Genomic DNA, 23,444 nt, shown 5'->3' on the forward strand with positions numbered 1-23,444 from the left:
CTGAAGTATAACTTACGCTTCTGTCCAGACTGACAGCCTCACCTACAGTCACTGACAGCTGTAACTATCACACATTATTTAAAGTTTATTCACCAAGGTTCACAGTCCTTGAATATTTTTAGATACAGAACAGACATTGTCCAAGGACAGATACAGAATGTGTTTCCCAGCACTTCTCATTTATTTATTTCTGAACTATATATTAGAACTGGAAAATATAAAGACATCCAGAAATTTCCTACTAGTATCTAAGAGTTTGAAAGCTGAGACGAGTGTGACCAAAGACCCCTTTTACAGATACTTGAGAACATTACCCTCTTTCCTCAAATGAACTTTAGGGAAGATGCAAAAATGTGTTAGAGTCAGGCCATCACTCTGCATCCACATATTATGATACAATTGCACTGTACTTGCAAATATGGACTGGCATATGTCCAAATATAGGTCCTTGAACCAGGGATCAGCAACTGGAAGGTACTGGACCAAATATGGCCTCTTCATGTAAGGCACAATCCAATGCCATCTCAGCTGCCAATCCAGTGGTATAAAGAGAATGCGAGGGAAGCAACACCTGGCAATGTGTTGGCCAGTTGCTTAAGAAGAGAAGATAGACCTCTATCATTACTCACACAGTTCATAAAGCATTTTTTTTTACTAGTTTCTACTTTTCTCCAGCGAAGGACTAGATTTTGCAGAGAGGATTAATTTTTAAGATTATATGATGTTTATTCATCCATATGCTTGAAATGTCATTGAGGCCAAGGGCAGCTCTGTATGTTCAAGTGCCATTTTTGGAGAACATAAGTAAAGCTGCCAAAGATCAAGGACAAAAATGCATTTGCAAAGAACAAAAAAAAAAATTGAACATGAAGCACTACAAAAAATGGTATGAACTCCTTAGTCACTTCCTTCCATTGCAGCATGCCTCAGTGACAAGCACTTTGTTGTAGTACAAGTTTTATCTGTTGCTGAACAATTTACCCAATTACCTACAGTAGACTTTCTTACCCATAGGTCATGTTCCGCATAATCAAAGAGAAGCCACACTTTTCTGTCAGCATGAGACAGAAACACCTTCTGCAGAGAAATAACATTTGGATGCTTGAGTTCCCGCAGCAGCTGCAAAACAAATGCTATCCATTAGAAAGGTGTCCATACAAGCCAGAGATGAGAACTGACAATTATTTGTATAATTTAGAGCCTTATGAATATGCATGTTTCGCAGTATTAATCTTTGAAGTTTTTAAATCCACAAGTAAAAGCAGCATAAGCTTCATTTTAATTAAGGAATTCCTTATAAATGTAAATCAGACTACAACTAGGGCAAATGAATTTCCCTTAGGACACAGATAGTACTATTTAAGTTTAAATGGTTATAATAAAAATATTAAGTTTATCTACCAGGAAAACCGTGCTTCTTACATAAAAAGATCAAAACAGAGTTTGTTTTCCTGACTTCCTTTATGTCTTTTTTCTAGTAAGAATGAGACTCTGCAAAAATTTATTTAGGTATTGATACCTTGCTTTTCTTCAAATGGAGACCCAAAGTCACTTAGATAATTTTCTCTTCCTCCATTTTATTTTCACAACACAGTAATGTAGTTTAGGCTGAGAGTTCCTGCCTAAGGTCACCAAGCAAGCTTCAATGACAGAGAAGGAATATGAACCTTCCTCTCCCAGATTCTAGTCCAACACTCTAAGCCACTATCCCATAACACATTGTAGTTGTATGGTTTTCTAAAATGTCATCATACCAGTACTTCTCCCCACATCAGAAATGCTGATTTCCCCCTTAAAGGAAGTCCAAAAAGTGGAGTCACTGACATTAGGTCATCAATGCAGATCAGAACAGACAGCCTCATTAGTGAAAAGTCACAGAAAATGTATTCAAGTAGTCTGGTTAAAATAAGTCTTTAAAGAGCTTCATAACAGGAATTTAGTCTCTTTTTTTTCGATTTTATAATTTTTATTAATTTTAACTACAAAAAGAAAAAGCATAAGCACAAGTACAGAAACATCAAGAGGGAGGGGGAAATGCAGAGTGGGAGATCGGAAACAAAGAAAGCTGTAAATATATCAGTTACATTTTTACCTCAAAACAAAATACCTAATCCTTTCTACCTGCAAGTATTGAATTTTCCCCTTATATTCTACCGTCTTCATTTTCCATTATACACTTTTTACTAAAATTTTACTTAAAATACAAGTCTGAACTATTCTTCTTTAGCAAACATGGATATAAAAAAAAGTCACCAAGGTCTCAACACAGAACTAACTGGATAAGCATAACCATATTAAAAATACAAATTGACTTGTTATTTTAACAATGTCATCATTTAGGATAGGCATAAAAAACAAATATTTCTTTATCCTTCTAACTTACATATTTCAAACGGATAGAGAAAAAGATCAAATTTAAAATAACGTAAAATGTGGAGAGATAAGGAAGAAAAATGGTAAACAAGGAGCATATTAGTTTATCTATCTCAATATAAGCAGTTTCCCCAAACAAACATATTAAGAGCAGATCTACCAGATTACAAAAAAAATGTGTTGTCTGTCTTCTTAAAAATTAATCCAAGTTAACTGTTTATTTATCTAAATTTCTTTTCAGAACTTTTCAGTCCTTTAGTTCTTATGTCCTTATTAATCAGAGGAACAAACCTATGTCTCAAAGATCTCACTTTGCCTTTTAAAACTGCATATCTTGCTGAGAGTTCCATATTATCCAGTTACCTACAGAAAGGGAAAACAATTTAAAATCCCTTCTTTCTGAAAGTTTTCCACGTTTTGATTTTTTTGATGAAATGTGCATCCTCTTTGAGTAACGACAGTAAAAATCCCACGACATTAGATCCTCTCAAAAAAACTTCAAACTGCCTTAACTTCCGGTTCTTCTTAGTAACTGCTCCATAAGGTTCCATTTTAGTTTTCTTCTTTTCGTTTCCCGACAGATCTTTTTCCATTTCCAACTCCACAGACGTCACCAAGATCTCTTTGTCACTCTGCCCATGTAGATTCAAGTTTTCACTAGCTTTCAACATAAAAGCTCCCATTTGCTTTTTTATCAACTCTGTTAATAAACCAAGGTCCTGCTTTAGAGCAAATATCTTTTTTATATTTTAGAGCATTGTATCTTTTTTATGAAACATTTTGCTTTGTGATGCCATTTAACTCCACAGAATAACTCAGTCTAATAATCAAAGTTGAAAAGTAACTCAGAGATCCAGTTAGTCTATCCTTCCAAATCTCCACCAGCCGTATATCTTGACTGTTGTCATTTCAGTTGCACTCAGATGACAAATATAAATCTCTTTGGAATATATATCATTTGTTCAGACCAAATTAATCAAATAATAGTCTCTTTATCACTTATTCAATCATAATCTGGGTCGATTTAAGTATCTATATTCAGTCAAATTCAGATTGTTGCAGGCAAAGTTGTTCTTTTTATCTTTTGGAAGCCGGATTCACGAGAAAGTGTGTGTGGGGGGGAATTCACCTCTTTTCCTTCCTTTGAACTGGCCCGTTTGTTGTTATGTAAAACGACCCATTAGCCAATGGTATGAAAAGCAAACTTACTTGCAGAGTAGAATTGCCGTGTTTGAGATAGGAAAGCGATACATCAAAGGTTTGTTAGCAGCAAAGAAAGCAAGCGGTCAGGTGTTCACCTCTTTCTGCCATAATGGCAATCAAGGCAGTGGAGCATTGAAGCACACAAGAAGAGCAGGAACAGCTGCTGCTATATCCCTATCTTCCTGTAAAAGCCCCATGCCGAAAGGAAATCCCTCCAGGGTCCCCCCTAGAGGCACCTCTCCAACTGCCCGATTCAAGGGGCCGCAAGAGACAAGCTCCATGGACCCCCACTGAGCTCAAGGCGACGAAACCCGGAAGTCAGGAATATAGTCTTTACTGGTCTGTTTACTAAATTCTGTGTATTAGGGCTTGAGTATCACAAAATATTTCTTAACTTCTTGGAAGTTTTTTAAAGAATGTGTTTATAGCCACACACCCTTGTAAACTTATTCCACTGCCCATTATGCATATTCTCATTGTAAGATGTCTTAATTTTCCCCAAGTATTTGGCAAAATGGCAAATAATTCTACAGAGATACTAAACATAGCCTAGCCTGATGAAGTTATTTGGACACATAACCTTATTTTTTTCACTCAAAATAAAATGTCCCAATAAAACACACATTACAAAATCCTTGCCCTATCCAGCATATAAAGAAATTCACCGATTTAAAACCCTACATAAAACGGTCTCAAGAAATATGACTGAACTGTGAGAACATCTTCCTGAATTTTGGATTTTGTTCAGTGTCTGCTTCATTATATCGAGGGACACTTTTAGGGCACAATAATTTACTGGTGCAGCTTGCTGTGGCCCCTCACACCACACTCAGTTTTTTGTAACTGCCTTGCAAGTACAGAGAGGCTGGTCCCTTTTGAATACATTTACACAGAAAGTAAATATTTCATTCTTTTGTCTTAAACTTTTTTTTGCTGTCCAGTCACAGCTGACATATGGCGACTCCAGAGGGTTTTCAAGGCAAGAGACATTTAGCCTGCCTCAGTAGCAACAGTGGTATTCTCATCTTCCATCCAAATACTGACCAGGCCTGATCTTGCTTAGCATCTATGATCTGAGAAGATCAGGATAGTCTGGGTTATTCAGGTCAAGGTGTCATAGGCATACACATATCAGAATATATAAACTAAACAGATATGTGCATGGATTAGAACAGCAGATGAGATGTGTCATACCTTAATGCCAGAAGGATATCATTACAGTTTGTTCCACATTTAAAACAAAGAGGTATCCCTCCTGGCCAAGAGTAAAATGGCTGCATTTATACACAAGTTGTGACATGCAGAAGGCATATCCCATCTAGGGGTGTGCATTCAGCAGTAACTGAGCCAAATAAATACCCGAAAAATATCGATAAAGTATTATGTAAGCCCAACTTACAACAGTGATTCATGCTACGGTCACCTCGAGGTTGGACTACTGTAACGCCCTCTACATGGGGCTGCCCCTGTCCTGAACTCGGAAATTACAGCTGGTGCAGAATGCCGCGGCCCGGCTGTTACTGGATCTCCCAAAGTGGGGACACATTCAGCCAGGCCTTCGGACCCTGCACTGGCTTCCAGTGATGTACCGAGTCCGGTACAAGGTGCTGGTTATCACCTTTAAAGCCCTATATGGCTTGGGACCTGTCTACCTGAAGGACCGTCTTTCCCCGCATGTTCCCCAGAGAGTACTGAGGTCGGGAACACAAAATCTCCTTACTGTCCCTGGGCCGAAAGAAGCCCGCTTGAAATCCACCAGAGAAAGGGCTTTCTCTGTTATGGCCCCTACATGGTGGAATCAGCTGCCGGAAGAGGTGAGGGCCCTGCGGGACCTTGTCCAGTTCCGCAGGGCCTGTAAGACGACCCTCTTCCGGCTAGCCTATACCTAGTTTGAGAACTTAACGTACTTGCCAGATCTCTTTTATATACACATGGATTATTTATTAATTTTAAGGTTTTATCTGTTTTATCTGTTTTAAATGTTTAACCCTTTACATGCCTAAATATTGTTTAATTTTTATGTTGGATTCATTATTGGAAGCCGCCCTGAGCCATTCGTGGGAAGGGCGGGATATAAATTCTAAATAAATAAATAAAAATAAATAAATAAAACTTAGATCAGAAGTTTATATTCAGCTACCAATATAGCTGAGCCCCACAAAATCTGATTTTGTGTTCTTTGAGGTGGCCAAACTTGCTTAATGTAAGAGCCACATAGAATAAATGTCAGATGTTTGAGAACCACAAGACATGAACATCAGATGTTTTGAGCTGGAAGGAAGGAAGGCAAATAGACAGGAGGAGGGATGGGGGAGAAAGGTGGAAAGAAAGCAACTTTAAATGCATTCTCCAAGCCTCTGGCTGGTTTGGAGAAATGATTTAAAGAGAGAAATGCCTTCTCCTAGTCACCCAATGGGGTGGGGGCTTTGAGAGCCACACAATATATGTCAAAGAGCCACATATGGCTCCTGAGCCACAGTTTGGCCACTTCAGGGCAGGGGAAGCAAACGGAGTACTGAAATGGCTTCCTCCCAGGGAAACCAATAAGCTCGGCAGGTCTGCCTGTCAGCGGATTGTGTTCTCTGGGAGGGAGACTTTAAAGCCCTCTGCTTTGCAGATTTACCAAGGAGTTAAATGGCTTCCTCCCAAGGGATGCTGATTAACCTTGTGGGTCACTAACCTTATTGGCTCTTTAAACCCTTCTGCTCCCTCTCTCTTATTGATTTAAACTTTAAATACCTCCCCTTCCCTCCCAGAGTCATGCTGCAGCAGTGGCATGTGATTCAGGGAGTCAAGGAAAGATATTTAAAGGGACTACTACCTTCCCTTCACTCCCTGACACATGCTGCAGCTGCCACAGCATTTGGGGAAGGAAGGAAGGTAAAGTATGGTGCCAAATAAATTCAGCAATACTGATTATTTCTTCAATCCCAATATTATATCGATATTGGGATTTGAGAATATTGGTATATACTGGTATTTTTGAGTTTAGTATACCCCCCCCCCAAATACTGATTTTTTTGTACACAATGCCTAATCCCATCTCACCTTTGGAAAGAATTATAAGAAGCCATAAATTAAGTTCCATTTAGTTCCAGAAAGACTCGCTTAAAATTAACATTACTTACTGCTATTTCTCTGCAAGCAGACATAGAAATTCCAGTACCTTCTATTTGCTTTAGAGCATAATCTTTATCGTCTTTCCTGTGAAAAAAGAAAACAAGAAGAGTCTTGTAAAATTGAAGCATTACAAGCACAGTTTAGAATTCCCCCTTCCTCCCACAGATATTTGGAATGGAGAGTAATGCCAAGCAAGGAGGCCTCAACAAACTTTCTTTGGACTGAGGAGTCAACCCAAACAATTAAAAAGTCCATATCGAATACAATTTCCCCCAGCTGTCATATTGAGTGTAATGTTGCTTCTAATGGAGTTGCAAACTGGCCTGAAGAAATGTTCTGTCCTGTCAAATAATGCCCCTTCACCAGTTATCTAGAGTACCAACCCCCCTCTACAACCTCTCTTATTCAGAATATGGGTTATACATAGGTGATGACATTATTATCATTATTATTATTTATTTATTAATTTCATTTATATCCCGCCCTCCCCCACCTCGGCAGGCTCAGGGCGGCTAACAACATTTTATAAAAACATACAGTAATAAATAGAGCCTTAGATTTACAATATAAAACATTAAAACATTAAGCTTAATAACATTAAAACCAGTCTAATAAATGCAGTTATACAGCGGTATAGGTCTTTAGACCGCGTTGGCGGATCCTTAATTACCGATCCTTTTTAGCAGTCCGAGTGTGCAAGTTTAAAAAGGGTGGTCTTGCAGGCCCTGCGGAACTGATCACCAACCAACATTACACTCACCAACCTTCTTATCTCTTCTAAAATCTACAGAGAGACATGACAATTTCACATCTCAGGTCTTCTCTCTCACTCCCAGAGACATCCACAGACAGGGTAGCCAAGACCCCTTTAATAATCAGCCCTCACTTACACAGAGCTACAGGGCATGGGGCTCAAACACCGCTCCAGTCACTTGCCGATGCCATCACTTCATTCAGCTGAATATAAGCAAACTGGGCCTAAACTAATGGGCTCCAGTGGGGTAGCCCTGTTAATTTTGTGGTAACAAAAACAAGAACCCTATGACACTGTAAAGATATGTCCTACAGCATAAGCTTTTAACGACTCACGCCTTTTTTGTTTAAGCTAATGTGGAAAGGAGGGCCAATTGCTACCTCTAGACTACTATGTAAATAGAACAGAAGTGAAAGAATGAAAATACCCAAGAATTAATCTCTTCTCAACTCAAGTACAGTGTGTGTGCATGTTTGTGAGAGAGAGAGAGAGAGAGAGAGAGAGAGAGAGAGAGAGAGAGAGAGAGAATGAATAGATTTTAACAGGAGTCCTCACTTCAGCGATTCAGTAAACCTGGATCATAATACTGTGTACATAATTACTACACCGTCTAAATATAAAACTAGTCACAATGCACTCTATCTGTGCTCTGAATGATTCCTATGCATTGGAAGTTGGCTTGAAAACTGAAAGGATTGTTACTTCCTCTCTGGGCCAGGCTTCCCATCCACCCTCCCCCAACATGGGGAAAGGTCTCTTACCTCTGCCCACTTCACCAAGCACAGTCACCTGCTTGACAGAAATACACAACCAAAGGCAAAAGAGAGCCAGAATCCTCTGAGCCCTGTCTGCAGCAGCGCTCATATCCTAGCAAAAAATGCTACAAGTTTTGCAAGGCATTTCTTCTAAAGGTTGACTCCTTTCCTCCCTCCATCTTTTTAATTCTATAACAGAGTTTATAGGCTAAGGGCCCCCAGAACTTTAGACGCTCTACAAGCAAACATCAGGATGCCTGAAATTACTACTGGTATAGGAAAATGAAAGACAAAACAAGCTGTTGAACATACATTGGAGACCTCCACTTCTGATAAATTAAAATATGACTTTTGTATAGTATACACATCAGATGAATCAACTGCTTGTTGCAGATACATCAAAGCTGATCCCAGGAACACAACGTCACATATGATTATTACCTACATCCCCCCACCCCCAAAAGTACAAATACCTCTATAAGTCACAGGTAACATTATCCCTCAAGAGTTCAGATTTTATACATGCTTTTGAGAACAAATCTTTGCCATGGCTCCAACATGTGAAACACAGGGAATGAAGTATCTATACAGATCAGACCTAAAAGACTCTTCCTTGGATATACAGCAGCAACTTAAATACACAACTATAGTAATCAAGATGACTAAAAATTCAGTTTAAATTTAAGATGAATCTACAGGACTAACATTAATGACATGATTCAAGTTAAGATGTAAACCTTTTTGCAGTGGAAGAAAACTGGCCCAATTAGAAACTGCTATCCTTGCTTCTGGATCATAGATTTCTATCCAATAAAAGCAACAATAAGTGCTGAGACAGATAAGAATTACTCCCAATTTGGTCCCCTTTAAACCTGCTTAAAGCATCTCTGAAATAAGATTATTGTAGAATAGCCACTCAAAGAAGTGGCAGACAGATCTGATAGTATCTGAGAAAATGCTTGTCCTAAAAAATAAAGAAACAACCCCCCACCTTGTCTTCCCCGTCACAATAATGGTGCATAAGAGATCCAAACCACCCAATCTTGCTTGAAGAATATGGACTTTTCCAGCAACTTAACATGTTAACATCTTGCAACTCCTACTTTCAAACAAATATCTTGCATCACAAGTACACCAACTCATCTTTTCTCTCTGTGTATGTCAAGTGCTGAGTTGTTTAGGACTGGAAGCAGGTTCTTTTACACCTGGAGACAGACAACGCAATCCTAAGAAGAAGTCCACTAATTCTGAATAGACCTGTTTAGGATTGCACTGAGAGCCTACTAGGCATTAAACCTGATTTCTCATTCTCTGGCATATTTTCTAAGCCTGAATCGTAGCGCTTCTGTGTCTAGTGAACCCTACCCTTAAACATTCTAGATTGCTGCCTATATGCTCATCATTATCTGTTTTGCACAATCCTATGCTGCCCAACAGTTCATAATATAAGTAAAATATAAATGCCATAAAACAATAAAAACCAGCAACAGCGAAATTAGAAGAATCACTGGACAAAAGATAAATAAAAACAAAAATAATGCAGCTGTAAAACAATAGAACAGCCCAAACTAGGATACAAGTTTGGATACACTGATAGGACTATTCCACTGCTCATTTATCTTTGGTCCACAGCCCCAAGTTCCATTCAACTTTGCTTGCTGCTCACCAAGACACACTGCTCACCTAATGGAAATGGAAACCACTGCTTGTTTCTAAGCAAACCAAGCCCTAATTCCTTGCTTAGCAGGCCTGGCTACCAGCACCTTTAGTATGAAGATAACTTACCTGCCTTTCATCTCTCCAGATGAAGATACACCCTTGAAAATCTGCTCCTAAGGATCAGTGGATGCTTACAAACAGTGCAAGTAGAGATGAAAGGCAGAAAAAGCAATCCTGGAAAATTTCCTGGAAGTTTCTGACTGATCTGGTTTAGCATATTTATTTTAACTTTTATTCAATCAAAATGCATCCGATGTTACTTTTCTCCTCCAATGGTAAGAAAAATGGTTTAAATGGTACATTCAAACACATTCAGAGTTGTACTTGGAAATTATTTTTATTGTAATAATTCTTGTGTAAATTTAAAAATAGTGGCTTAGATCTTGTGTCTTTATTCTACATTTGCTTCTCGCAGCTGCTGCAGAGAATGCTTCCTCTTGCATGCCCACCAACTGCTTGAAGTTTATAATATACTTATTCTGCATTATAGCAGAGTAAATTATTCTAGTGGTACCTTTAAGAAGTTTTATTCAATCTTATACCTTAAATAAAATGTTAGTGGTCTTAAAGGTGCCACTGGACTCAAAACTTTGTTCTGCTGCTTCAGACCAACACACCCACCTGGAATTAAGCTTTCTCAGTGAGCCATGCCTGGGATGCTTACATTGAGACAGCAAGATATAATATCTTAAACTTGGTAACTGATGCTTTTGCAAAGACTAGCTCAATAATACAAGGACAGGTATGTGTGATAGGCAATGAAAATATGTGGTTGAGTTTCCTCCTGTGGGTAGCAGAACAGCAGTATTCAGGGCACAGAGTGCCTCTTGCAGTTGTCATGACATCTGTCCACAGAGCATCATGCGCAGAGAAGGCACTTCCCTGTTGCTAACTCTGTAAATTGTTTGAGTTTTCTGGAAGTTTAGCTTTTTTAATTAACACTGGATGCTGGTCATCTGAACATGGTCTACTAAGAACATAAGAGCAGCCATGTTGGATCAGGCCAATGGCCCATCCAGTCCAAAACTCTGTCACACAGTGGCCAAAAACCAAAAACAAAACTCAGGTGCCATCAGGAGGTTCACAGTGGGGTTAAAAGCCCTTCCGCTTTGCACCCCCCACCACAAGCACCAAGAATACAGAGCATCACTGCTCCAGACAAGAGTTCCAACAATACACTGTGGCTAATAGCCACTGATGGACCTCTGCTCCATGTTTATCCAATCCTCTCTTGAAGCTAGCTATGCTTGTAGCCGCCACCACCTCCTGTGGCAGTGAATTCCACATGTTAATCACCCTTTGGGTGAAGAAGTACTTCCTTTTATCCGTTCTAACCTGACTGCTCAGCAATTTCATTGAATGCCCACAAGTTCTTGTATTGTGAGAAAGGGAGAAAAGTACTTCTTCCTCTGCCTTCTCTATCCCATGTATAATCTTGTAAACCTCTATCATGTCACCTCTCAGTTGTCATCTCTCCAAGCTAAAGAGCCCCAAGAGCTTTAACCTTTCTTCATAGGAAAAGTGTTCCAACCCTTTAAACATTCTAGTTGCACTTTTCTGCACTTTTTCCAATGCAATAATATTTTTTTTTATGTTATTGACCAGAATTGTACACATAATTCCAAATGAGGCCACACCATCGATTTATACAGGGGCATTCAATCAGTTGGGCTCTGAGAGCAGGAAAGGGAGCTGCTCTTGATTCTGGCTAAAAATGTTTAAGTGTTATTTATTACGTTCAATTTCTATTCCACCCTCTCCACAAGCAGACTCAGGGCGGCTAGCAATCAGTTCTATAGTACAATTTAAAACCAATAAAATACAATTTAAACCGTTTTGTGTTATAAGAGGCCAGAGCACTTTAGAGCAGGTCAGTGAATATACAGTCAATGAAAAATATACTAATGTAGGGTTTCAGGACAGGGCACCAAGTGTGGTATTTGTCTTCTTGCACTACACTGAGATAATTCTTAGAAAGTTAAACCAGTCTTGATTGCACAATCCATGCTTACTTTATCTAGTATCTCAACCATAAAAACCTTCATCTTATAAAAGAGCGATCAAAGATAACACTAAAAGCTGTTCTCAGGATGTGGTCAAAGAACATGTTATATCTTGCACCCGCCATCATGCTAGCTTTCCAAAGTACAGCTTCCTCCACGCCAGTGTTCAGATGAAGCAAGCCTCTGTGGTTTTAAAACTCTCTCAAGAAACCTGATCAGAAATAGGACAATTTCATAATCCATGCATTTGAAAGCTTGAGAAAAGAAAAACTGTGTTAAGAATCACAGGAATCATCTTTATTCAGAAATGCAAAATCCTACTGCACAAAAGCTTGATTTTTTCCCAATAATAATTTTTATTAATTTATAAAGTTTTACAATATTTTGTAGAGTTTTAACAGAATGTTTACATAAAGTGTAGTACAATATACTAAAAACTATCATTTTGTATAATAAATAAAAAAAGGTTAATTCAACTAAAATAAATCATAGAATGACATATGGGATTCTTGGTATAATTTCTTGTTCCATCAGAAATGTCAAAATAGGAAACCAGTTCTACTGCCTTATGATAAGAATTCAGAGAAATGTTATTGCAACTACATGCTGGTTTACTTAAAATAAAACAATCCCATAATTTAATTAACTAGTTATCTATAGTAGGGACTTTTATCTGGCTATTTGTACCCAATAAGTGTTTTTGCAGCTAATATTGAAATAGAATTTTTTTTTAACTTTCTTCTTATGTTCTTTGCCATTTCTCTAGCAAAACTGCTTCAGGAGACCGTGGTATGGCCAGCTGAACAGCAGCTGGCCCATCAATCACTCGCCAGGCACCAGTGTCAGCTGTTGACTGATCAATCTCCTCCAAGGTCTCTCCCATCTCAAGAGTTCAAAGCAGGCTCCGGAAAGAACTTTCAAAGCAAAGACATGAGGCACGCCGATGCTTCTGCTCTTTCAGAAGAGTTCTAGCAAAGTCACTGCCACCCAGGGAGCAGGGAGCTCCCATATAACTCTCACCCAGGAAACAAGAAGTCTATTCTCTGGCTCACATCCAGGCTCCTTCCTGATTCCTGATTCCTGATCCTGACCTGCTTGATTTACTTGGCATCCTGACCTTTTGGCTTTTGGACATTGACTTCTGATTCCGATTTGTGATTCTGCATTGGTGACCTGGCTCCTGCTTGACTTCCTGGACTTTAACCTTGGACTGGCTTTGGACTCCTACCTGCCTGCACCCTGAGAATGTGACAGCCACTTGGAGGTTCTGATTAACTAAGTTTCTTATTCGTTGCCAGGTGGCAACAAATATATTTGTTGTATAGGTGGACAAGTCCACTAGCAATGAAAAAAATTCCTTATGAGCCAAATTGTTTAGGACAATATGACCAAAGCTCGTTTTTTTTTTTAACAAACTGACTAAAAATTCAAAATTGCTCCAACCTGGATAGTCCAGGCGAGCTGGATCTTGTCAGATTTGGAAACTAAGCAAAGTCAGTCCTCATTACTTCGGTACTTGAATCGGAGACCAAAAAAATGTTCAGGGTTGCTACCCAGAGGCAGGCAAACCACCTGGAAGGACCGGGCTTGATTCCTCACTTATCTACAAGAAAGCTGCTGGTGTGACCTTGGGTCAAGTTGTCTCAGAGCTGCTCTCTCAAGAGCAGTTCTCAAAAGAGCTTTCTCAGCCCCACCTTCCTCACAGGGTGTCTGTTGTGGGGAGGGAAAGGGAATGGAGATTGTAAACTGCTTTGAGACTCTGAGTGAAGGGCAGGGCATAAATCCAATCTCCTCTTCCTCTTATTCATGTCTCTTGCTTTAAAAACCCTCTGGGGTTGCCATAAGTCATCTGTGACTCAATAGCAAAATAATAATAATAATAAAAAAGCTATTTCTTCCCTCCTCCATTTGACAGGTAGTTCTATATTTCCAATTGTTTGTGATAATATAAAGATAAACTGATATAGTCACTCTTCAGCACAAGTCAATCCAGCACTCCAATAGGTCTAGGCCACGAAGGGCACAACCCATTGTCTTTAACTAAATCTTCCAAAAAGGATGCAACTGTTAATCTGAATAAGACAACGTTTCAACAACAGAAGCTTTCATGGTAATTTAATACTGAAAGGATTTTGCTTCGACTTCATTATCAACTGCATCCCTTTTGCTACTCAAGGGGACATAATATTCCCATTCAGATTTATTCAGTGGGGCTTATGCCTATGAGTGTTCCTAGGATTGCACTGTAATTGAATGAATACTTTTGAGCAGGACAGTTGCTCAATATACACAAGATAGCTGCTTAGCCTTGAAACTTTTTTGGTGTATACAATGGAAAATTGAGGATAGCATAAAATATAAGGCAAGACTGTATTAGCTGCATGCCAGTTTTAACAGTGCAAGTGATTACCGAGGAAAGCTTACTGTTATTGCATGTTCAGTGATTTTTAGCCAGGCTCACATTTTTACAACTAGACAGATATTGTTGGCTAACATTACAGTAGACTACTTGTTTAGCACAGCAGAACTGTTGGCTAATGTTACAATAGACTCCTTGTTTAGCCTAGAGAAACCTACTGGAATTCTCATGAGCTGGAGACTACACATTTGATAGAATTTTCATCATTAGAGTAGGTGGCTGCTTACAGTCTGAGAATACCTTGCATTTCTAAATAGTCTTAGTTTTCCTAACATACTGTTTCAAACAACCTAATCTATTGTTTTCATGTTAAGAATAAATAGGTTAGCATGGGAGATAAGACAGAACCTTGAGGAACTCCATTAATAGAAGAACAGTAGTTTTCCCAGCACCTCCTTCTGGAACTATCCTGCAAAACAGTGAAACTACATTACACTTACGTATTTACATTTATATCCCAACTTTCTCTCAAATGAAGACTCAAAGAGGCTCACACCATTCTCCTCTCCTCTTGTTTTATCTCCATAACACCCCTGTGAGGCAGGTTGGACTAAGAGTGTGTTATGGGCCCAAAATCAGGCAACAAGCTTTCACAGCAGAGTGAGGATTCAAACCTGGATCTCCCAGATTAGTTCCACGCTATTATACTGCATTGGTTCTAACTCCAGTGCGTTTACTTCTAATCCTCAACAGCAGTCCAGAATACCATCAGTAATGGTACTCAAAAGCATTTTGGTTTACCTGGAAAATTAACAGAACCACACTACTCATTCATTTCTCTTTATCTTCTGACACAGATAGGGTAACACAGGCTGTTTCTGTCCTGCACTCCAGCCAGAAGTGAGATACAAATGAATCTAAAAGTTGGAAAATATTTTACCTTTAATTTCAAGGATGACCATAACAAAAGATGTTTTTATTTTGAAAGACTTTAGCCTAGCCTTGAAAAATCTTGATATTTATGTCATGAAAAATACTAGGAAGACACTCACTTTAGCTTCTTCTTCCAGGACCTTTATGAATTTGCAAGGTGAGGGGGGAAATTAGCTTAATGGAGGGGCTGAGTACAGCCCCTATGTGTAGAACCTTTCTCTAATAGAAAGAAGCCTTCCTCCGTGGGAGGCAGTGCACATCCAATGCTAAATTTCTACTTACAGCGGAGGGAAGTTTTGCTGATTTTTTCTCCTTTTTGACTCCAAGGTCACCCAGTGAACTGCATGGCCAGGTGGAGATGTGAACCTTTGTCTTCCAACCCAAGTCCAACAACTGAATCACTGCACCACACTGCTTGTAATGATATTGTTTTCAAAAAGACTGCATTATAACAAGTCAAGAAACACAGGATACACATCCTCATTAACCTTAAAGTAGGTTGTTCTACTTGCAGTGCATTCCATCAGAGCAAGAAGCTCTTGAGCGGGTGTAATGTGCTGTCCCTAGCTGCACACAGTAGTAGGAGACAGTCCATATACTGTATCAAGAGAACACTTTTTGTATAAGCATTTGTATAAGTCACATAAAATATCACTGAGAGTATCTAACACTAATGATTCTAAACATATGAACCTCACAAAGGTTGAAGATCCCCACTAGAGTGCAAAGGCAAATATGAATTCTCTCCAGTAACAAATATACCTCTCCCCCCACCTGAAAATGAGCCTTTCCACCAAGATATATAGATGTGCACAGTTGTTCTAAGAAGGACTGCCATAAAGTACAATTATTAGTACACTGGAGGAGACATGGATTTCTAACCTTGGAAGCTAGTTAACCTGCACAATTATGAATTTCAGTACCAAACCCATATTCATTTCACAGACTGCTTTTGCACTAATTTCCAGTGGAGTTTTTAAAATTATGGCCTCTTAGGCTTATCAATGAAGCAACTAATCATGACTTAGATAAATATAATGATGACAGTCTACTTTGTAGATAGAAAAGATTTAAGCAAGATATGCACAGTGCTATGGCAGCTTGAGGGTTTCAGGGGCACTAAATGAGAACACCAAATACACTATGTCTAGGCAAGCTCCCTCAACCTCTACCACAAAGGAGAACCCAAAGTTTTAATTAACAAACCCTAGTCAAGTGACATCAGGCAAGACACTTTCCCTTAGTCTCCACCACTGCTACACATCACTTAGAGCAGGGGTGGCCAATGGTAGATCTCCAGATGTTTTTTGCCTACAATTCTCATCAGCCCCAGCCAGCATGGCCAGTGGCTGGGGCTGATGGGAGTTGTAGGCAAAAACATCTGGAGAGCTACCATTGGCCACCCCTGACTTAGAGGTAGTTAAGGCAATCTAGACATATTAATGGTTGAACCAATGCCCAACTGGATAGTCCAATAATGATTACAACCTTCACAATTAAACTTTATATCCTGGATATAAGCAACACTCATTGGAAAATAAGCCTATCTACATTTATACTCTGACAGGTACAGGTATATGGGTCCCTGAGGAGGGGTCATGATTTGGTAGCCAAGTATCTGCTTTGCATGCAGAAGGTCTCAGATCCAATTCCTGGCATCTCCATTTAAAAGGATCATGTAGTAGGTGATGGGAAAAGCCTCTTTTAGAGACTTTGGAGAGATACTGTCAGTCAGACTAGACAATACTGACCTTGACAGATCAAGATTCTGATTCAGAATGAAGTAGTTTCATGGGTCCCATTTACTGTTTACAAAGCTATAATTGGTCAGAAAAACAACTGTCTTTGAAGCATTAGAGAAAGCTCCCAGAAATACAGGTAATGAGGTGAACCTGCAAAAAAAAAAAAAGGCTACTTTTACAGTTAATTTGTAAAAAGTCAGAACACAACAAACCTCAAGATTCCTTATACTAGCCATTCTGAAGGAACATGGAAAACCATGTCAAACACCTGTAATAGGCCCAGGGAAGGTTGGTTAAAGGAGGGGTGGGTGGGATGGACATGCCTTGCCTAGAAAAGGAAAGCTTCAAGGCACCTTAATAAGTGTTGGTATATTATTGGCATGAACAGCGTTGCCAGAATACTTCAATGTATTGTATACCAACAGTCAATCCAGAAAACAATCACTGAAACATCGCAGACAGCATACTTGGGCTGCCTGAAATATCAATAATTCATACAGAGCCAAACACAGATATTCTTATTTTGTTCTAACAATATTTGGCACTTTGGAAATAATATACTTTCTGGTACTATTAACTGATTTAAAACATTAGAATGCTTGAAGAACAGCAGTACTTCTAGTTATCTGAAATAAAACTAATCCCACTACCAATGCATTGGAACTATGCACTACCAATCTGAACTGGAACAGTGCTCTAACAATGTACCTGAAATCATGCCAGTTTCGTAGACGTTGCAGAAGTCTTTAACCTGCTTCTTATTTATTTTATTTATTTATCAGATTTATATCCTGCTCTCCTCTGACAGGCTCAGAAGGGCATGTAGATGATACCATGACATTTTATGTAATAGGTAAGCAACCTTTTTCTGTCTAAGAGTGAAAGAACAGCAGCATCCACCTGCAAAGATATTGGTACACTAACAAACAGAGAGAAAAGGGTTGTGCTTCTCAGATGGACTAGGAATAAACAAGTTCACAGCAGCATCACTAACAGCACTAACACCTGGCTGGCAGTTGCATGGGTCAGGGCCATGTCCATCATAATCTCCCACAGCACTTGCTTCAGTGGAGGTGCCAAGTAAGATGATCTGGCACAAAGCTAAATGCCAGGGGTTTCCTACCTCTGGTTTACAACTAAAATGCTGGTGTGACCTTTCACAGACTTCTTTTGGATAGTCTGCAAATTACATCATCTGTGAAAAATAAATGGTTCACAAAAAGAGTGATAAACATTCACACACCTCTGATCAATTTTGGATAAAATTAATTTTCAGTTTTCTGTTTTCAGTACTGAATGGCATTTTCACAAACAGGCATGAAAAGGAGGTAACCGATGTTCCCACCTGCCTTTGAGTTTCACTGTTCTGCATGTTTATTCATGTATAAATTAAATGTACGGATCACCTAATCCCTGAGTCCGCAGGGCTCTCAGCAATACACAACAGCAAATAATAAAATACAATATAAACATACGATCTTAAAAACAGTTGCCAGATGGCTTCCATAAATCAGATTTTAAGCCAGTTCTGGACTGTGCTGCTGCCTCACAGGCAGGGTAGGGAGGAGGCCAAGAGAAGAGAAAAGATGGAAGAAAGGAGGGGGGTGCCAGCCCCTTGCTATCTTCAACCAAAAGCCTGACAGAAAATCCCTTGTCTTGCAGGCCCTGTGAAATTGCATTAAATCCCACAGGGCCCTGATATCAGTTGGCAGAAAGTTCCACCAGGCTGGAGCCAGGGCCAAAAAAGTCAGATGTCTTTGAGGCCAGGGATCACCAGCAGATTGTTCTCAGCAGAGCGCAATGCTCTTTGGGGGACATACCAGAGGAGGCGGTCCCAAAGATAAAATGGTCCCTGACTGCTCATGGTCTTGAATGTCAACATCAAAACCTTGAACATGACTCAGTAGTTCACTGGAAGCCAGTGTAGCTGGCACAGCACAGGCTGAATATGTGCCATCCATGATGTTCCCATCAGGACTCACGCTGCTGCATTCTGGATCAGTTGAGAATTTCTGGGTCAGTCTCAAGGGCAGGCCAGCACAGAGTGAGTCCTGATGGGGTACAAGCACAACTCAACCAGGAAAACTCTCTACACCCTCAAATCCATGTAATGGAGCAGCAGATGAAATTCACATATCTGTAAAGGCAAGCAACCGCTCATACTTCTTCCTGAAGATCAGATGTATTCAAAATGTTGATGCAGAAGACACCATATCAAAAGTACACTGTTGTGGAAATACTCCAAGCTACCTCAGGACTGAGCTCATGTTCCAAAATAATATCACTCTACTGTGAGGGAGAGGGGGGGAATGGGACACCAACAGATGAGTGGCATATAACTGGATAAAAAGGAGGAACGAAAGAGAAGAATGAAATCAGCTATGCTAAAGCAACCCGACAACTCTAATATGATAAATGTTCACAGGAGCTACAAATTAGAAATTACAAAGAATCACATATGACTGCCCTGCTTTCACTGAACATTCTTATAGTGGCATATATACCTAGGATAGTATGCTAAACTTCAAAAAGCCAAGGATTTAATGCAGTTATGTCTATTTTATTCACACTGACAACTAATGTTTTTAAAAATCTGGCAGACAAAATGAAAACAATGTAAGATACACACTGTCGTGGCTGTTTTAAGGCTAACAAATTTAGTAAAATAAAGGTTGCAAAGCCAAAATGATCCAAAATAAAACTTCCCAGTTAGTGTTTATACACAAGCAAATGAACCACTAACTCTTAGAAATATTATTTTTGAAAAGCCAACTGTAATTTAGTTCAGAATACTGAGTGAATCTATTATCCACAGAGAGCACACAGGATTAAGGCATAATTGTATATACCAACAGCAGTCAAAAACTGATAGCTGCCTTGCTGGTCCACATTATAGTAAGGAAGAACTTGTAAGTTAAGGGATACAATACAAGAACCATACAACTGTGACAACATCACACCAACCATGTATTGGCACACTCGCTTCAAAATGGATGGAGCTACAAGTGAGCGTGATATGCAGCTTTGGATTTTTCACACTCAGAAACTTTACTATTCAGTGTTTGAACTGTTAAATACTACAGAACAGAAGAATAAAAACAGGAGAGCAACCTCAGAACTCAAAGCCAAGAGACCTTTTTCATCCAAATAAATTGTAGCACTCAAGCAGATGTGAGCAAAACATAGCTGCTGCTGGGAATGTATTTAAAATTGAAAACAATTATCTGCTTTATACTAACAACTATGACATAAATACTATTTGCAACCACAATTACAATTATTTTTACCAAGAGCTATCCCTTTTAATATACAATGGTCTTAGACATACAGTGCACAAATAACCATCAGATGATTCTCTCTGATGGTTCAAATGAATTTATATTCCCCTTCTCTGAATTATTTTTTAAATCATTCAACAAGCTTAAACTCAATAGTCTGATAGTTCAGCTCTTCCCTCCCAGATTAAAACTGTTCATGTCATAGCACAGCCATGTAAGATTAACCATTATGTTGAACTGAACAGAAAAAAAAGCTGTAGTATTCAGCACACAAAACAGACTTCCAGTTCTCTGTAAAGATTAAGCTGTCTGATCAGCCAGCCACACACACAGGTTGCCCTTATAACCAACAAATATTTTGAGAGCACAGGTTAGGTTACAGTTTCTGCAGTGCAAGATTTTCCTTGTAATAGAGTACATTTTTACAAACTTTTACAAGTCCATGTTGCTGGTGAGCATGATAGCACACGCAATGACAATTTCCTCTCACCTCTAACCATACCCACCCACACCAACTGACCCAAAGGGGCTACATAGCACTTTCATCCCTATGTGCTATTCTAAAATGTCCAGGATTCTTGTGGCACCTTAAAGACCAACCAGTTTTCATTTTAGCACTAACTTCCATGGACTAGAACCCTCTTCATCAGAGACAGAGAGTCAGTCCTACATGCCTTCACATTGACACTTCACCACACATATGAAAAGGTCACATAACAGGTGGCTATACTGCCAAGAAAACGTTGCAATGTGATGTCACCCCATGGATTGGTAATGACTCAGTGCCTGCACAGGGGACTACCTTTACCTTTATATTTTGGAGAACGACAACCAAAAGCTCTAAAAACCCATCCTGAGCCCATATTCGGGAAGGGCAGGATAAAAATCTAAAATAATAAATAAAAACACCTAGTATGTATTTATCACAAAGGCAGACAGCAAGAAAATACAACATGGTGACAAACTACAAATCATGGAACAAGCTATGAAAATTCAGGGCAGCTTGACAAAAACAGAAACTGTGGTTCTGAAATACATAGAGCAATGTATTCAACCCAGAAAGCTCTCCTTATCAAAAAGTTACACAAGAGGATCACTACAGCTGGATACAGCTGGTCATCTGAAGGATCTACTATAACAGGATACTATAGGATGTAAAACGAGAAATGCTAAAAAAAAATTCCTAGGACTAAAACTCTAGTTACTAAGCAGGGCAGGTATGAGATGGAGAAAATGCTAATAGAAACGCAGGAGACAGGAAGCATTGTTAAGGGAAAAGCCAAAGACAAAACGACTGTAAGAAGATAGGAAAAGACAGGGCACATAACTGAAGATTGTTTAACACCCATACTTCTTACCACTTTTTATTCATTATTGGGGAACCTTAGTGTCAATTCTGCCCAGGTATGTTTGCACATGCGATTAGGCATTCTAATCTGTCACCACAAGTGATTGTGAAGACACAGCCAGTAGGTGTCAACTATTCAATCTTCCAAACGAATGAGCTCATGCAGATTAGAGAAGGAAGAGAAGTAAAACGCTGAGATAGAAGGTGATCAAGAGCTTTATAAAGTGGGGAAGGGAGACTGGGAGACAATATATGCCTATGGGCGTGGAGAAAGGGAGTTACAGCTTACCAAAGGAAAAATTACTCTGGTCAAAGCCAACCTAGACTGGAGTAGTAAGTAGGGGTTATATAGGTGAGGGAGCCATGTTAGAAGGTTGTAGCAGAACCAGACAGAACACCAGTAAAGCAATTTTAACCAGCGTTCATTTCAACAGCCTTTCTCGGTAAGCTTTCATTTCGTCAACACGTAGCTGCTTTCGACGCTAGTCCTTTAAGCTAGCTGCCCCTGAACTCCAGTTTGTACTGGGCGCAGCGCAGGAGTGCTTCGTTCGCTTGGAAGCAGGCCGGAGCGCAACTGGCAGACGAACCCAGGACCCCTGCAAGGAGCGTGCTTCCAAGAAGAGATGGGAGAGCTGCCGCCAGGGAGGTGGGGCTGCAGAAGGGCCCGTGACTTTCTCCGGGTTCTGCGGAGCGCTGGGGCCTCTACACACCCACCCCTGGAGAGCGACGGCCAGGCAGACAGCGTGGCAGGCGAGGAAGCCCTCCAAGGAGGGGGCGGGGGGGAGAGGCGGAAGGAAAGGCAATGGAAGGAGGAGGAGAGGAGGGAGGGACGGGTGCGCAGGGAGCCCCGGGGATGTCTGTCTGCCGGCCGACCGGCCCTCCGCCCATCATCACTCACCCGTCTTTCCTCTTGGCCTTGTAGACGTGCCCGTAGGTCCCCCTGCCCACCTTGCAGCCCTCGTACTCGAAGAGGTCCTCCACGCGCTCGCGCTCCCCGGTCAGCTTCACCTTGAAGTCATAGTCCATCTTCATTCAGAGCCCGGACCCGCCGCCGCCTTCACACAACACCGTCCTGCGGAGCCCCCGCCCGCCGCCGCGGCCGCAGGCACCAGGGAGGAGGACGACGACGAGGAGGAGGAGGCCCCGCAGCCGCGGCGCGGACCATCCAGGTGGGGGGAGGCGAGGGAGGGCGTCTGCCGCGCGCGGGGACCGAGGGGAGGAGGCGGGGAGCTTATTTTTCCGCCCCCTTCTTCTTCTCCCCTCCTCAGCCGGCGAAAGAGCCAAGCCGCACAACAGCCGGTATCTCGCGACTCGGAATACGGCAGCCGCGCCTGACTACGTTGCTGCAAAAGGAGAGCGTCGCAAAAAAAAAAAGCCTCCCCCCCGCTTCCTAGGCTCTGCTCTTTCTCCGGATTTCTCCCTCAGTACTAGAGCGAGAGCACACCACGTGGAATCCTACCGGCTCTTCGTCTGCGCCTCCCACCATGCACCGCATCATTCCACCCATCCCAGTTGCCGAATGGAAGCTTGGGAAGTGTAGTCGAAAGTTGAAAAAGAAGAGCCTCACGAAGCGTTATCAAAACAGCTGTCAATTGCGCCTTTAAGACCAGCGTAGTTTTATTCAGAACGTAAGCTTTCGTGTGCATGCACACTTCTTCAGACGAGGAATGGGATACAGTAAGCATAGCTGGTGGGGTTTGGAATGCCAAGTGGTACAAAGTTAAAAACCAATAGCAGAATAGTAAAATTAACAAATGCAGAAAACCTTTGATCTGGGTTGCATTAGCGTGGGAAACCATAAAACAGTAACATGTCAGAATGTTATCAAGTGCATCTTGGGAGTTGTAGGCACGCTGT

At 40.5% G+C, this 23,444-nt stretch overlaps 1 protein-coding gene across 2 annotated transcripts in view; it reads right to left on the reverse strand.

Annotated features, from left to right (window-relative positions):
* Window positions 1-23,058, reverse strand: part of CDK8 (cyclin dependent kinase 8) — a 57,984-nt gene extending 34,926 nt beyond the window's left edge. Inside the window, exons 1-3 of one of the 2 annotated variants that reach the window (XM_060234772.1) lie at window positions 22,486-23,058; window positions 6,705-6,780; window positions 1,009-1,119 (exon numbers count right to left, since the gene is read on the reverse strand). In XM_060234772.1, coding sequence (XP_060090755.1) covers window positions 1,009-1,119; window positions 6,705-6,780; window positions 22,486-22,619 — 321 coding nt within the window. In that variant the 5' untranslated portion in view covers window positions 22,620-23,058. The remainder of the gene's footprint in view (window positions 1-1,008; window positions 1,120-6,704; window positions 6,781-22,485) is intronic. The other variant, XM_060234771.1, reaches the window with a different exon arrangement.
* Window positions 23,059-23,444: the final 386 nt, after the last annotated feature.

Source organism: Heteronotia binoei, chromosome 3 (genome assembly GCF_032191835.1).
Source record: "Heteronotia binoei isolate CCM8104 ecotype False Entrance Well chromosome 3, APGP_CSIRO_Hbin_v1, whole genome shotgun sequence".
In the NCBI taxonomy this organism is placed as follows: domain Eukaryota; kingdom Metazoa; phylum Chordata; class Lepidosauria; order Squamata; family Gekkonidae; genus Heteronotia; species Heteronotia binoei.